The 16,969-nt window shown below is 47.3% G+C and overlaps 1 protein-coding gene across 8 annotated transcripts in view; it reads right to left on the minus strand.

The window, feature by feature from the left end:
- Positions 1–16,969, minus strand: part of ARVCF (ARVCF, delta catenin family member) — a 238,021-nt gene that overhangs the window by 14,739 nt on the left and 206,313 nt on the right. For all 8 annotated transcript variants that reach the window (XM_027652025.1, XM_027652023.1, XM_027652027.1 and 5 more), the window contains one exon: positions 679–806. In XM_027652025.1, coding sequence (XP_027507826.1) covers positions 679–806 — 128 coding nt within the window. The remainder of the gene's footprint in view (positions 1–678; positions 807–16,969) is intronic.

Below are 16,969 nucleotides of genomic sequence, written 5' to 3' on the forward strand. Positions count from 1 at the left end.
GGAGGGTCATCCACCAGCAGCTGTTCTGTACCTACCTCAGTGGGAAACACAACCCTCTGAATCAGGAAAAAAAAGAGGTCATTTGGAAGAAACAGTAAAGCATCTGAAGCATCTGTTATCTTCCTCCTCCTCCTATTTCATGCCTTTATTCTGTTTCATGAATGACTTTAAACTAAGCTGGATTCCAGACAGCTGTGAAACCCCATCCTGCTGACCCTCAGGCCGCTGATGAGTCCCCTGTGCCATGTGATTCCAGAAATGACCAGGCCAACCTTTGGGAGACCTGCCTGATCAGTGCTGGGGGTGCTTTAGAGAGGATATCAAAGGACTCTGGGAGTGCAGCTTCCTAAGTAATCTGACAAGCCAAATTAAGTATTCAGGACACTTAATTATCTAGCACCAAGGTTTTCTGAGTGGACAAAGTAATGGTTAAGTGGCTTAAGTAGTAAAACTTGTTCATGGTTAACTGTCATGAGCTCAGTGACACTTCCACTACGTAAACCATCTGTCCAGAAGATGCAAAACATCTTCAGTGGGCAAATGGAAATAAATTCTTTGGCTTTCCCACCTCCCTCCTTTTTAAAGGAGATGCAAATGAAAAAGTAACAGTGCCCTTACAATGGGGCATTGCTTTGTTCTTTACTCACAGAAAGGAAACCAAGAGAAGGCTGCACTCACCGTCCAGTTGCCAGCACTGAGATTCTGCAAAGCTCCTGCTGCAGCTTCCAGAGTGTTGAAGTTCTGACTTTCAGTGAGGATGGAGAGGTACAGTCGGACCACATCTGGCTGGTACAGTAACTCAAAGCCTGCAGGGGGGGAGAGGAGAACAGAAGCAAGAGAAGCAGAGAAGACAGTGTATGAACAAGCACAGAGCATACCTGTACTTAACCACATAAGAGAACAGCCAAGAGGAAGCTGCTGCCCCACAGGAAGAAGGGCTTCTACCACATATCCAGGACATTCCATCCACAGCTGTGGAAAACAGCAGAGACAGCAACTCCTGCAGAGAACGTTCCCAAGGGCCCTTTGCTTGTCTTCAGGCTGACAATTCTCTCTGAAATCTGTGCTATCTACACACTGCCTAGCATGCATGTAATGACAAGGGGACAAGAGACAAGTTTTGCCTGCAACAATTCTTATTGCTTCTCTAGACTGGGCTGCAAATTCACCCTGCACTCCTGTTTTCATTCAAATCTCTCTCCCTGCCTTTGCAGACACAAAGAGCAGGGCCAAGGAGAACAAGCTACACCATCCTATCAGCCACCCCCTCTGCACACAGGGGACAAAGACAGAGGCAAGATGTCCAAGTGAACTAGAACTCCCAGCTGGGAGGGGCAGGGAGAAACACTGATTCCAGCTCAAATATTCAGTAAAGAAATACTCTGGCATTGTACCACACTGGGAGCTGAGACAGACACACCTGTCACCTGCCTGTCCCAGAGTCACTGCATCAGCTTTGCAGTTAAGCACGACAGCAATGAGAGCTATCCCCAGCCTGGGCACCCATTGATGCTCAGTGACTGACAGGAGCATCCCTGCCCTGACTTCCTCATCCACAGGATTAGGACTTACCCATCCACCCACATTAAAAAGAGGGTGTTAGGCAAGAACTTCATCATTCCAAGTTGCTGCATAATTTGAAGCAATTTTTATCCATCTTTCTCCACCAAGTGCAGCATGAGACACTGCATCAGAGAGGGCAGAGCATGCCAAGCACCCTGTTAAAGGACTGGCCACACTGGGTGCTGTTTGGAGTGTGTAACAAAAAGCTGACCCCCCTGAAGTGTTTTGGTGAGGGCAGGAAGGCACAAGCAACCATGGTCAACACAGCCTCATGTACAGGCACTGCAGCAGGTTTGGTGGCTGTTGGGCTGTTTGCACTGAGCAAGGTTCAGCAGGCATTACCTAGGAAAGGATTTTGAGAAAAATATGACATCAAAGAAAGCATAAAGGTGTGAAGGAACTTGGGCAAAGAGGGAATTTGAAGCTTGTTTTGAGCAGAAAAATTTTTTGATTATTATTTGTACACATGAAAAGGATGTTTTTTACCTCACCAGATGCTGTCCTAGAAGTGGAACATAATTCAAAGCAAGTTTTCCACTAGGAAGACAGAAAACCTACAAACACAAATCACTTCCTCTCTTCAGTACTTGCTTTTCAAAAATCACCCATCTCTCATAGACATATTTTCCAGCATGTATCACAGATTATCATATTTTAGACATCTCAGATCAAACCTACAAGTAAGAAAACTAAGCCATGCTATCCCGTCCTGTGGATATTCTATCATTTTTTTCCTTTTAAAAATTCTCTTTTGGTAAAGGTTTTATGAAATTAAAGCCTTGGTTTTAAATCTGCTTCTCCACATTCTTCATAGCAGTTACTGCTGTGGGGCTATGTGAGTCAAGGTCTCAGAACTCAGCACTACTTTAAACCTTGTACAACACCACCCATAAACACAGGCTGTGTCAACCCCTGGGAATACAGGGGGTGCTTATCCCACTGAAAATAAGAAAACACACTTTAGCCCAGGGTTTCTTTGCTCCATACCAAAACACTGATGTAGGTATGAGGATCCACAAGCTGCTGTGTGCTGGCTCCTGCTTTCTGTGCTCAGGCTCTCACAGCCAGCCCAGCACCCTGCACCCTCCTCCAGAGTGAACCTGCTCCAGGGCTGGGACTGCTGGTAATGCCACCACTCGTGTGCCACACACGACACCCCACAGATACGTGCAACTGCAACAGGTGGCAATCCCCAAAGGCATCCTGCCAATCCACACCACCAACCTGCCTCTTCTGCAGTGTCCTCTCCCTGCACTGGGATCACTGCCCTCTGTATTGAATGCAGAGGAAAAACTGTCGTTACTTAATCCATGAGGCATGAGCAGCTGTACAGCTTTTCTCCATTCCTCGAGTAAGGCTGTGATTATCTGACTCCACTACAACCTTCATATCACCTTTTTCCCCTGCCACTTCACAAGGTGAATTGGCAATCTAAGAACTCCTCAAGAAAAAACACTGCTGATAAGCACACAGTGTTCCTTTCCTGAACACTGACACTTCAAACCTCTTAGGACAGCCTGCTGGAATTTTGACACTGTTATCTTTTAGGGAAGCTTTGCTGAAACGTAAATCAGATCAGCAGAAGAGATGAGAAGGCAGGTTCATTAACAGATGATGTTCATACAGAACATTTGGTGCTCCTGTATGTGAGCTCAGACTCACCTGTGGTTCCCCGGGATGCAATTGTTCAGCCAGCCTGTTTTACAGTGCCCACCTACAACCTGGCACACTTGGGCACAGCCCAACACGTTCACCCCGTGCTGTTACCTAAATGCAGTCTGTGATGGGCCCTTTCTGTCAGTCTGCACATTCTTTTTGGCTGGACACTCTTCCCTCTTCAGCACCTCCCTGTGTGTGAACACCAGGATGCTCCCACCCCCTCACCTCTGCTTCCCTCCTGTGGCCACTGCTGCATTCCAGTCACGCCTCCCCCCGCTCCCTGTCATTACCTCTCTCCATGCATGAAAGCCTCTCCTTTTTCCTACTTACTAATGTAAGAGCATCTCAAAAATGCCTTCACCCCCTCTCCTCAATAATGCACAGCATTTGCTCTACCAACTACCAGTACCTTCCTGCTTTGGGGCTCAGTTCCTTAGCCAGCTGGTGGATGATTCCCACCTCACTCCACACATCCCCCTTTCCAACCATATTTATGCCTCTGCCCTGCTGGCATCTCTTTTAAATGGAGTCAGCAAGGGCTACACACCACAGAGGGAACTCCAGCCTCCCTCCTGTCTGCCCTGCTCCCCTCACTGCTGCATCTCCCAGCACTGCAGCACTTCTGTCAGCCTGGCTCTGCCACAGAAAGGCAGCAGGATTTGCTACAGCCGAGTCTGAAGAATGTCCCTCATGGATGCTGCTCATTAGCAGGGATGGGAACCTAATAGTGAGCAAGTTACTGCTGCACTGGAGGGTTTCCCCTCATTGACAGCAACCTGACACTTCTCATAAGCATTATAGTGCCTTAAAAAGAAACAAACAAGTTTCATATTTTCTCCATCTGCTTCCTGTCCTAATGAATCCAGCTCTGCTATTTATAGGATGCAATTTGTCTGAATTATTATAAATTTCCTTCCAGTGTTGCAGGGAGGCCTCTAACATTTTTCCACAAAGCGCTTCAAGCATGTTCCTGGAAGCACAGCTGGTCTCACCTCCATTAAGCACCTGCTTCTCTTCAAAACTGATTTCTTTAATTTCAAGATCATCTTAATTATTTTTTCAGGTAATGCTGCTTTTATGCAATATATGGCTAACTGCCTATATCCATTTTTGTTAATGAAAATGAGGAAAGAGGGTCATTAGTGATAGATAATACATCAAATGACAACAACATTCACTGTTTTTCTTGGTCTTTAAAAAGCTGTTTTAATTATAGCCCAGACTCAGCACTGCCCTTAAAAAGATAATTTTCCTCAAATAAATGAAACTTTTCCATCAGTTACGGATTTGTGCTGAGTTGCAATCTACACTGTTTCCTCCTGGAAAAGCACAGAGATAAGTCATTTATTGCTTTTTTTTCACTGCAGAGTAAACAAGTTCCCTGTGTCAGCTTTTGCCTTTCAGAGACACACCTGGAACACTGATGGCACTGTGAGGAGGGTCTGAGCATCCCCCAGTGACCACAGACTGTCACAGAGGAACACCTTCCACTGAGACTCACCTCCACCAGGGCTGTAGTCCCATCCTTCTGAGAAAAAGGAAGATGAGCTTCTTCACAGCAGAGCTGCTAAAAATTGGCCAATGGATTAGTTCTGTGTGAGGCTCCACTACCAGGAGGTGGCACGTGGATTATCCTCCACCTGCCCACAGAACAGTGACAGCACAGACAGCAGTGTCAGTCCTGAAATCACCTGAGGAATGAGCTGGGGCTGATTAGCCATCTCCATCCCTTCAACCCTCAGTCCCTGTGATGAGAATGATGCTGCAGTTCTGGATTATCTTTTCCACAAAACTATTTGCTTTCATCCTGGCAATGCTGATCCTGTGCCTGTCCTTAGCTCCATTCTGGCAAGAACACAGGACACTGCACCAGGTGCCCATCCCTGATATACCTGCCTGAGCCCAATTTCAGACAACTCTCCCTGGAGCAAGGCTGCTAAATCTATCCCCCTTTACCACCCATTCCATTTAGGATTTATTCTCCTCCTACAGATGCACACTGGTCAGATGAGAGATCTACTGCTGCAGCAGAAACAGGCTGCTTCCTTTCCTAGCCATACAAACCCCCTGGGCTGCTGTGTAAAACAGTGGCAAATTTCCTAAGAAGCTGGAAGGATGCTGGCAACACTGCAGGAAAATAACAACGTCTAATCCTAGGGGGAAGAAAAACCAAACCAACACTTAAGTGAACCCTGGCAGCAACTCATCCTTGCAGTGTGCACAGGCAGGTGCCCACCAGTGCTTTGATTCTCACTTACTGCACTCGGGTCCCCAAGGCAGAGAAGGTGCAGCACCACCCAGACTCCTTTTGGGATGCCACTACAGCCAGAGGTGCCCTCCGTGCCCCCAGCCCCAAGGGGAGGGCAGGTCGGGGAGCTCAGGGGCTGCTGTGCTGGGCAGTGCCAGCAGCGGTGGCAGCGACCGGCAGATGGAGCGAGAGGAGCCCGGAACGCGCCTTCCCTGCAAGGTCACTACTGAGACTTGGCAGAGTAAAGAAAGCAGCTCCCTCAGCAAACAGAAGCTATGAGCCAAAAGAAAAAAAAGAGGAAAAAAAAAAGTAAAGAATCACGTCAGTAAAAGAAACGAACAATTAGCTCCTGCACAAAAGGAAAGCTCCGCAGCCCTTGGACTCCTGCCCTCTGCTGACAGCCGGCTGGTACCTTCATCCCAGCCTGTGCACTCCACTGTCTGCCAGTCGTACACCAGAGCTCAGAATTATCTGCTACAGAAATGTTTTCAGAACATGTGAGCAGCAAAGCAGGCCGGCAGTTCAACCCTGCCCTCCCAGAACACCTCACCCCATGCTGTGCTTTCACAGCAGAGGAATGGAAAACCCCACAGAAGGCTGGGGAGGCAGCTGGTTACTTTTACAAAAACAGTAATCAGATCCCTAAAAAACCTGACCCATCAGCTCCATTCCATCCGTATGCTGTGCTTCAGCACCCGGTGCACAAAGCAGCTTGAATGCCAACATAAACTTGCAAGATTCTTCCAACTGAAAGGCTTAACAGCAGCGAGGACACAGCCAGCTCTGAGAGAGCCACAGCCTTGGCATGGCTACTGGAGAATGCAGCTCAATGCAGAGACAGGCAGAATACTGAGTGTCACACAGCTGAGGCACAGCAAACTCTGCGAGCAATGAACACAAAATAACAGGGGGAAAGTTCTGAACAGTCCCTGTGGCTTTCCCTTCAAGGCACAGTGCAAGTCAGGACAGCGATGGCACTCACTGCAGAGATTCAATCACGAATGCAGCATCCACCACTGAGCAGGAGCTCTGAAGACAGGCAGAACAGCCTCTGAACAATACTGAAAAGAACCACCGGAATAATATGGGACACATGAGACTCAAATCAGGCTTGAGGGAATGCTTAAGAAGAGTTTTTCTATTTAGCAAATGAACACCACAGTGTGTGACCTTTCCAACTAATCTACTAAGTCACACAAAAGCTCTAAAATGATGTAAACTCTTCCCAGCTTACCACATACTCCCACAGTGAAAGCACCAATGGCATGCTAGTTATAAAGGGGAGCAAGCAAACCCCCACCCCAAAGGATGCAACAGGAATGTTACCAGCACTACCAAGTGTGCAGGTATGCAAAAAACCAACACAGGGCTGACTGCAGGGGAGACAGAAAGGCAGCAAGAAAAGGAAACGGGAGGGCAAGGGAGTGCAGGAGAAACAGGGGTGCCTGGGAAAGCAAACTGTCTTTTGTTATTTCTATTATTCTTTACATTTCCCAAGCTGCACAAGCTGTCATCAAAGTACCTTCTCTTACAGAGCACGCTTTGTAAAAGGTTGGTTATATTCCACTTCATATCTGAAGAATATGCTATTCAACAGAGAGGTGGCTCAATTAAACACAACCCATTTTGACCTTGTGTGAGTTCCAGCACTTCTGTTTTCTGTGAGCACACATTTTAAAGCTAATACAGTTTTCCCTTTCCAAAGGACCTGCAAGCAGCACTTCTCCCAGCAGTGTTTGACAGGCTGCCCAACACAAAGTCTTTTTCAAGCATATGCAGCGAAGTCTCTTGGCAACTCGAGATGTGCTGTTAACTGCCTTCTCTCCTCACTAATCAGCTGCAGAGGCTCTGGAGGACCAATACTTAATAAGGATCTGGAAGTTGCTGCAGATAACTGGAGCACTACTCAAGCTGCTGGTTCCACGGGGAATGCTCTGTCCCGAGGGGCTGCCAGGAGGGAAGGGCAGGGAATCCCCAGCAGCCAGGCTGAGGCAGGATGGGAGAGCTGCTGAAGATGTGCACTGACAGGCAGAGGAGGCACGTGGGTGAACTGCAGCACATTGAAGCATTTGTAGGTCACCTTTGGCAATGTTTTTAATTTGGTTTTTTTTGAGAAACACCATTGTTACAAGCAACAATGCTTTGGATCGGAGTCAACATTAAGCCCTTTGGCTGAATGATTAAAATGGAGAGTGCATGTAAATAGCTTCCTTCACCCCAGTCCCAGAAGACTTGCATCTGACCTTGGAGACTGTCAGTACAGTACATGAGACGTTAACACTTGCTCTCTTGCCAGCTTCTCTAATCTGAAGTTATTTTTATTTACTTCAGTGATTACTGAATGCATTTTATTTTGAAAGGAACAGGACAATCCCCTTATTCCAAAAGCAAGTCTGTTTTGAAATGTAATTTGTATCTAAAAATCAAACATTAGATAACATTCTCTCCCCTCTCATGTCCACAGAATGCATGCAGGAGTCTCTGCTTTGTGAGCTACACATCAAACACAATCCCATCACCAGCTTACCATGGTGTTTGCAAGCTCCCAGAATGCAGCCCAGGCCCTGCAGCATCACTGCAACAGCTCACAGTGGGGCTTGGTTCAAAATCCTGGCTCACACATGTAAGCTGTGCCAGCTCTGGAGGGTTTCCCCGTGTGGCACTGCCAGCCATGCAGAGGGTCAGTGCTCCTGCCACTCAGGCAGACCTGAGACCAAGCTGGAGTGAACATTCCTGCCTGCAGAAATGCTGTGTGTAGGGCAGTCTTTCTTACTGGTTGTCCCTTACTCTTGTGTCAAACACTACAGTGTTTTAAGACAAAAGGCTGCTTAGGCTTATCAGGCTGGTGATCTCCCTGACAGCAGATCGATATGCCAGCAGAGCAGCAATGCTCCTGGACGTGGGCAATCCTGCCTGCTCCCTCCAGGGAAGCTCCTTCTGGCTGGGCTCACACCTCTGACAGCTGATAGCAGAAGGAGCTGGGCACAGGGATGATGTGCATGGCACTGGGGACTTCTTAACCAGACAGCAATCTGGCCCATGCACACGAGATCAATACCAAGCGTGGCATTGATCATGTTATGTTTCCCTGGGAGGGAAAACCTGAATTTCCAGATGCTGTCTGCTACATCACAGGAATATTAGAACAACAGTGACAAGGTCAAACATCCACGCTTATTCTCTCAGATCCCAGGGCTGCTGCTGCTCCTGCTGACCACGGGGGCTTCTGTGTCTGTTCCTGCCTCGGAGAGGGCCCAGAATTACATGACTGACTGCTTTCCTTTCTCCTCCCTGAGAGGACCCAGATGGCAGTGCCTGGTGATCGCTCACACGCCCAGAGGGGTGTCTCCTTGTTCCTGTCACCAAACAGCTTCTGTTTTGTCACTCCTCCTTTTCAGCCCCAGAGAGCAATTGCAAGGCCTGCACAGTCCAGGCCAGAGCTGAGAACACTGCCCAGCCTGGCTGGCCCTGGCACTTGGGCCCCGGGCACTTGGGTCAGTGACAGCAGGAGCAAAGGCACAGGCTCAGGACCCTGTAATGTGCTGTGCTCAGAGTGCAAGCCCAAGCCAGGAACTGTGGGAATGCCACAACAATGCAAACCCAGAGCAGTGCCAGAGATCACTCTGGAAACGTGGGAACGGGACACACCACAGAGAGCCTCACCTGGTACAAGCAGGTGGGAAACGGACCTTTCTTCTCAACATGGAAAGGTTTTAAATGCAGGAATCTCTAAGCTAGAACATGTTTACTCTCTGCCTTGGTAGGGCTTGAATCCACTGCTTGTTGGAGCATATTTCAAATCTTTTCCATTTAGCCAAGCATTCCCAAAGGGAAAAGAGAAATAGAAAGATGGCTGGCAAAGCTAATGAGGATTGGGAACTCAAGGAAAATGATTACTTTTCATACTATATAAACAAACATGCTTTTACAACTGTGCATTCATGGATTCCTGCCAGAACACATGCGTTTTCAGGGACTTTTCCTTAAACTGAGAAAACCAAAACGAGGCAAAAAATGTTTTCCTTGCAAGCTCAGCCTCCAGCTCCTAAAGCATACCCTGCTTTCTGATCCCAGCTGCCATGGGATGCAGCTGGAGAGACCCCAGATCCCAGAGAGACTCTTCATTGCCATGACTAGGGCAGATGCCTAATTGTCCAGTCCAACCATCAGCAGGTTTGAGCTTAGTGTACAAAATGTGTTTATTAAAGAGAGAGATACTGAGTGATCCCCTGAAGCACATTAAAAAAAAAAAATTACACCACAGCTACGTCCAGTAATAAAATACAATGTGTTGCTGTTAGTATCTTACCAATAAGTCCAAGAGCCTCGTAACACAAAACTGCCTCAGAACTACAGTCATCACCGAAAATCAACAGCACTGTTAAGGGACTTCTTCCTTTAACTTGTGGCTGCCTGAACCTACCATTTTCTTTCCTCTGGTCTTCTGTGTGTGTTTAACCATGGATCATGTGTTCCAAATTGCCCTTTTTTGGCCTCAAGCCCCTGTAAAACTCAGCTTTGCAGTTCCAGATGCCAATCAGCTGCTCTAACTCCAGAAAGCTAACGAGCTTTTAGTTTCCTCCCAGCTCAGTAGTAGAAACCTGTCTGCAGAGAAAAGCTTACTGCAAAAGGAATCATGCATTAGTTCTTGGCTCCAGATGCCACTTAAATATATTTATTTTATTTAAAGGTTCTGACATTATTCAGAACTGTTTAGATATTGAACAGCTTTATAAAACTTCTGTCAAAAAATGCCAGCAAATTGGGAAGCACAGCAAAGGGAAGAAACACTACAGCAGACAGCTGCATGGCAAAATAAACCCCCTGAATGTTAATACTTGTTTAGATAAATATCCACACCCCCTCAGAGTTATGTAAGAAAGGTGCAAAAAGCAGAGAGAACAGCTTTTTACCTCTGCAGACCTCCCAGTACCTTCCTTCCTGTCCCCAAGGGAGTGGATGAAATGCATGAGGCTGGGTATGGTCCCACCAAGAGCTGACCCTCCTTGGCTGGGTCAGGGGTGACTGCAGCCAGAGACCAGCTCTGCCCTGGTGCAGCAGCCACACTGCTCCAGGCCCCCAGCACCTCCTACCATCACTCCCTCTCTGCACTGGGGAGCTGGCACTAAAACCAGCCAGCAGGGCAACCCCAAACCCTCCATGGCTCAGGAATGCACAGCAACAGGACGGCCTTGGCAGGGTGGGACTGGGGGGCTTCCACTGCCTGCCCATCAGAGCACTCCTGCTGCCCAGGACCCTCTGCTCTGCTCTGCCCTGCCCATCAGAGCACCCCTGCTGCCCAGGGCCCTCTGCTCTGCTCTGCCCTGCCCATCAGAGCACCCCTGCTGCCCAGGGCCCTCTGCTCTGCTCTGCCCATCAGAGCACCCCTGCTGCCCAGGGCCCTCTGCTCTGCTCTGCCCATCAGAGCACCCCTGCTGCCCAGGGCCCTCTGCTCTGCCCTGCCCATCAGAGCACCCCTGCTGCCCAGGGCCCTCTGCTCTGCTCTGCCCTGCCCATCAGAGCACTCCTGCTGCCCAGGGCCCTCTGCTCCAGGTTCTCCCAGCCTGTCTCAGTTTTGTCTTCAGTGCCAAGGGAAAAACAAGTTCAAGGAAACACCCAAATCTTTCAGACACTGAACTCTGCTTAGAAGCCAATTTGAAAGCTTCTTTCTGGGTTACTCATGCTTCACAGAGTCTTATTATACCTCCACCTCTCATCATGATTTTTATATAAAGTCTCATAAATGGTCATAAGCCATTACACAGGTATTTGGTTATTCATATCAATTCAGCTGCTTGTTAGAGGCCTGTCTGCTTAAGGCAGTGAAGGGCTGCAGAACTCCACAGCTTGAATTCCTCAAATAAGGAGGAAGAATAAATCTCTCTATTCTCCAGTGGATCTATCCTCACAGAAACATGAAACATCTCAAAACACATTTCAGTAGGAAGGAAATATTTGGATATAAACAACTCATCTTTTTTTGAGGAAAGCTTATCAGAACCCAAGCTGAGCAGAAGGCAGCAGGGCCAGTCTTAGCCTGCAGAAATGAAAGGTCAGTGGTTCCCAATCACCAGCACTGGGACCGAAGCCTGTTTGGTTCTTTACATGCAAAGTCCTGCAGTCTTGCCTTTATAAGCATTTTATAAGCAACTGCCATATGGAAAGACTCCCTCATGTTAATAAATAATTTATTATATGCCAACCCAAACACTCCCTCCTGTTTGTGTCCTGAAATTGCTAATTAGTTCCTGCTCCAGCTTCCAAAGTCAAATGTGTGTTTCAATTCCTCTCTCCATTTCATGAAAGCTGCCTCACGCACCCAAAGGCAGCCCAGTGCCTCTAATCTGTCTCAATTACAGTCACTGCACTGCTGTCAGGCAAGTATCTCCCAAGCATCCAAGAAAAAGAATTTGATGTTTTCAATGTCAAATAAATGTCAGGCCAGAGTGGGAGCAGCACGAACAGAAGGTTTTCTTCAACTTCTCTAACAAAAAATGGACCTTACAGCCCAGTTTTTTAAGGTACAGTATTTGGGTACTTAATTCTTCTGGATTTCAGTGTAAGGTAGAAACCTTAATGCCTTCAAGAACAGAGATTCTGCACCTGTCCTCAAAGCACCATATCCAGGCAGGGACCAGAGATGATGGAAGGCAAGAGAAGCTGCTGCTGCTCCTCCTTCATTTGAACTGGGACACACTGGACACACCACATCAAAGGTGTGGAGTGAACGGATACTCCTGCCCTTTCTGCCAACCATTCTCTGCAGCTTTTTGGAAAATCAGGGAAGTTTCTATGAAATGAAAACCTGCCTGCTGTTTGGTGTACTGCCTGAATATCAGACAATCACTGGCAGAAACAACACGAAACCAGCTCTGCCTACAGAATTAAAGGTTTCTTGGAAACACAGGTCTTGCTATAAAACTTAAATTTGGACTAGAATGTGAGATAGGACAACATGATCTGGAGAGAAGTAGCTCCCTGAAGCCTTAGCTGGCCCAACACACACACATAATACAGCCACAAATAAATCTATATGCAAATTAAAAAGAAGAAGAGAAGAGATTGGGGCCCCAGCGTGTGGCAATGAATGAGACACTTAGCTGAAATGAATAGAGGGAGCACAGAGGCATTTTTCAAGAGGCAAAGGAGAACATTACACAGCCTGGCCCCATCTTCACCATCCTACAGCAATGGCATGCATTCCCAAACCACCACGAAATCATACGAGAAATTTTACAACAAAGCCACAGCAGCCACTACCTCAAAGCAACCCTGACAGCTTCTTTGAAACCACTTCATTGCTGTTAAAATAGTGAAAAGATCCCAACCCAATAGCCACTTTGTCTAGGACAGTTTTCAATGTCAATGCAGCTTTCTTATGGTAATATTATGCAATTAAAAATTGAGCTTAAAACTACCGTGTAAAAGATTCTAAGCAGAGGCTGACATTTACTGTGGAGGTTGTTCATGCCTATAGAAAACTCTGAAAAGGTCAGTATAAATGTAAATAAGGTGAGATACTTCCTCAAGAATACAGAAATTTCTACATGTTATGGACTGTACCCATTTCTAACCCTTCATACTCCCAAGGCAGTGCTGTCGATGCCCTGGTGGCTTCTCACGGGCCACCTGAGTCCAGAGCTGGACCCAGAAACAGGGCTCCAGATTTCAGTGAGATGACTGGCACCACATTTGAAGTGTTTCAGGGAAACTGGGATCCAGCCCTACAGAGAACTGCCAATACAGTTTAATGCTGAGGGGTTTGATCTCAGCACTGCTTTCAGCAGGCAGGTCTGGCAGATTCACAGGGGATGTGCTTGTTAGAACTTAATTATCAAGCAAAACCTTGCAGAACTGCCCAAATCTAAGCCACATATGCTTTTACCAAGTCTCATATTTTGGACACCAGCACTACCCTGAAGCACTATCCTGGAAGCAGCACTCGTGTAATTGAATAAATGGGATTAGGCCTCACGCTCCCAACACCCCCAGTTCCTCATTGCTTGAGAGATCCCAAACACACTGCACTGCACAGAACACCTCAGTCATCCTGCACAGTTCTTATCTCTCCTCTCACACATCTGCAGGTTGCCTTGTGTGCTCCCACGTTTTATGACTCAACGGGCAAAGTATCCCCAAAAGGGGAGTGGGAAACCTGCATCTGCCAGGAATGTAGACTTCCAGTTTCCAAAGTGTTTAAAGGTCATGGGGGACACTCCAGTTAAGGCAGATCCTTTCTCGAGATCTTACTCCTGTCCCCTCATATTCTGAATGACTCTTTGGAGATGTTTTTCTTGCTCATCATTTTTAAACTCTCAGGTGGACAAGATGCCATTATACACTCAATCATGATTATAGATTTGCTGGTTGTGATTTTAGAGGTCTCAAAACCAAACTCCCTGGATTACATCAGATTCACAGAATACACTGATTTGGAAGGGACCCACGAGGATCATCCAGTCCAACTCCTGGCCCTGCACAGGTCCATCCCCAAGAGTCACCCCCTGTGCCCCAGAGGATCAGCCAAACCCTCCTGGAGCTCTGGCAGCCTTGGGGCTGTGCCCACTGCCCTGGGGAGCCTGGGCAGTGCCCAACCAGCCTCTGGGGGAAGAACCTTTTGCTGAGATCCAACCTGAGCCTGCCCTGACACAGCTCCAGGCCATTCCCTTGGCTGCTGTCCCTGGTCCCCCCAGAGCAGAGCTCAGTCCCTGCCCCTCCTCTGCCCCTGCCCAGGAACTGGAACTGCACTGAGGTCTCCCCTCAGTCTCCTCCAGCTGAACACACCAAGTGCCCTCAGTGTCCTCACACGGCTTCAAATCAAGGCCCTTCCCCACATTCATTTCCTCCTTTGGACACTCTAATGACTCAATATCTTACACTGTGGTGCCCCTGAAATGCCATGTAATGCCCAGCTCACTTCAGCAGCCCTGTCCCCTTCCCTTCCCTCAACTGTTCAGCTTTGCTTACCCAGACTCAGCCTGTTCAAGTGGACTGTCACAGCATGGGAGGTATTTCCACTGTACTGAGGCTACTGGTAAAAGAGAACACAAAGTTTCTCTAAATGACTCCTACAAAAGCAACAATATTTTCAGTAAAGAGACAGTAAGGTGTGAAAACACAACTGAAAACTGGACACGAGGGGGAAGGACTGCTCTTCACAGAGCCTCCATCCAGATCTGCCTGAATCAGGGTCTCTTCCTGCACACACAAATAACATTTCATGCTATCACAGACTTCCAATTTTCCCTACGATCAAGACACAGGAAATTCAGGGCTGGAACTAATGGTCTGTGAGGCCGAAATAAAAACACTCTCCTTCCTACCACACACTGATCAACATTCCCTGTGATCACTGACAAGGCCTGGGTCAGCAATCCAGCTCTCAGTGGGCTCAGAGCAACCAGCAGCTGGACTGACATTGCTTCTAAACCGTGCAGAGGTGAGATCCCCCCGCCTCCAGCTGACAGGTAAATTTAAGGGAGTGCTTTCCAAGGTAAATGCCTGCCTCGCAGTTCAAGGTCGTTTTTCTTCAACCCACAGTTAGAGGGATATGGCACATTAAGTCACATCATTCCCCTGTCATGTGGGAGAAGGGGAGAGCTTTTAAGCCCGTGCAGAGCACTGGGGGTTACAGAAATAAATATGGCTTTATACAGCAGCTTTCACATTCACGATATCTCAGAGTGGTTTACAAAGTAATGAGTCAGATAATGGGGCTGCAGCAGCTGTGCAGGTACAGGCACCAGAAATTAATGCTGAGAAAACAGAAGTCTTAATTTTTTGATTCTCTTTATTTGCTCTTCTGCAAAACATGACTGCAGCTTCAGTCTGACTAATGAGCATCAGTGGCTTCTGCAATTCAGAATGCACAGGTTATTTGACATTCCAGTCTATTTTAATTTTGAGATTAACTCCATGATTAAAGCTCTCCATTAACTATAATAAATACTGTTCAAGCAAAAGTGGAGAAAATGCATGTACTTCCCTGTCCTGGCTGCACTGTAAGGAAGGCCTCCTTGCCTGATCTCCAGTCCCTCAATTTGCAATTAGTTCAGAATCACACAACCATTTCATTTTCATTCACCTTACTCTCCCTCATCATTAGCTGTTATAAGCAGACCCTCAAAGGCTGGTTAAGAGTGTTGTGAGGACTCCATGGTTTACTGTGCAGGTGCCACAGAAGGTACATATTCTAAGTAAAAACATATCTGTCTATTAAATAAGCCACATCTTGGGATGCAGCCTGATATACCCCAATTAAGATGCATTTTGAATATATGCTCCTTTCCCAGCTCCTTGTGCAAATGGACTCTCTCATTCTTCTTCTCATCTGAGTCACTAAACCAGGTGTCACGGATCAAGCTGTTTTGGAAAACTGTGCTGGTTTTATGCAGACATACTTTTTCTGGCTGACTTTGTAATCAGTTAGTGAGAGTCACAGAGAACAACTCGACAGAGAGCGTGGGAGGTCACCTGGGCCAGCTTCCTGCTCCAAGCAGGCTCAATGCCCAGTTCACACCAAGTTATTTATGCTTTTGTCCAGCCAGGTCCAGAAATCCTTCAGTGACAGAGAACCCTTCAAGACCGTCTGAGGAACCTCTGCTCCAGTGCTAATCAGGGGCATTAGCCTGTGCTTTTGTGGGCAGAAGAAATACCAGATGGGACAGACAAATGCCTTCAGCAAGACTCGAGAGCTGTCTGTCTGGAGTTGAGTTCTGAGAGCACCAGAGTCATGCAGGGCTCCCAGCCAGCCATCCACATTCCTGCTCCTCCTGAAGGCACAGCCTTCAGAATGCTCACCTGCAGCTACAACCACTTCCTTTACTTATGCTCACACTATTTCTGGAAATCTGGCAAGGGATTTAAATCAACATCACACCATTTTTCTGCCTCAGCTGTTCTGAAACTTTCTGCTGTTCTCTTAACTTGTCAAGCAGCTTTGTCAGCACAACTTTGCTGCGGTGCTTTTGATGGACACGAGAGACAACTGGAACTTTGTGCAGCAAAGTTTTAGTAATTGATTTTGACAGGAAATTCCGTGCCTGAATTCTGACAGAAGCTCAGCTCCTCTTCCTCATGCTTCACGGTGATCCTGGCCAGGCTGTCGGGACAACTTTGATTTGTACCTCTCTTCAAAGTGTCATCTCATTTTTTACGCTTATGCTAAAAGGGGGAAAAGAGTCTCCTTGTTATTGTTTCTTAACTGCAAGTCAGTGGCAGGGCAGATGCCAGTACAACCCAACAGGGCTGGGGGCTGGAGGAGTCTTTCTCTGCAGTGACTGAGTCCCAGACTGAGGCAGTTACACTTATGTGAGATAAGGACCTCCCCAGCAACTCCTGCTTTTATTCCTGGCAGGCTTTCTTGGCACATTCCCATTTTATAAAGTCCTTGAGCATCATCTGTATAATGAGCTACACTCTGCAATAACAGGCATTCTATTTTGGGGAAACAATTAGAACTGCTTGTAGAATAGAAATGCTAAATGAGACATGCAAAAA

Source organism: Corapipo altera, unplaced genomic scaffold (assembly GCF_003945725.1).
Source record: "Corapipo altera isolate COAL_440 unplaced genomic scaffold, ASM394572v1 67, whole genome shotgun sequence".
Classification (NCBI taxonomy): Eukaryota; Metazoa; Chordata; class Aves; order Passeriformes; family Pipridae; genus Corapipo; species Corapipo altera.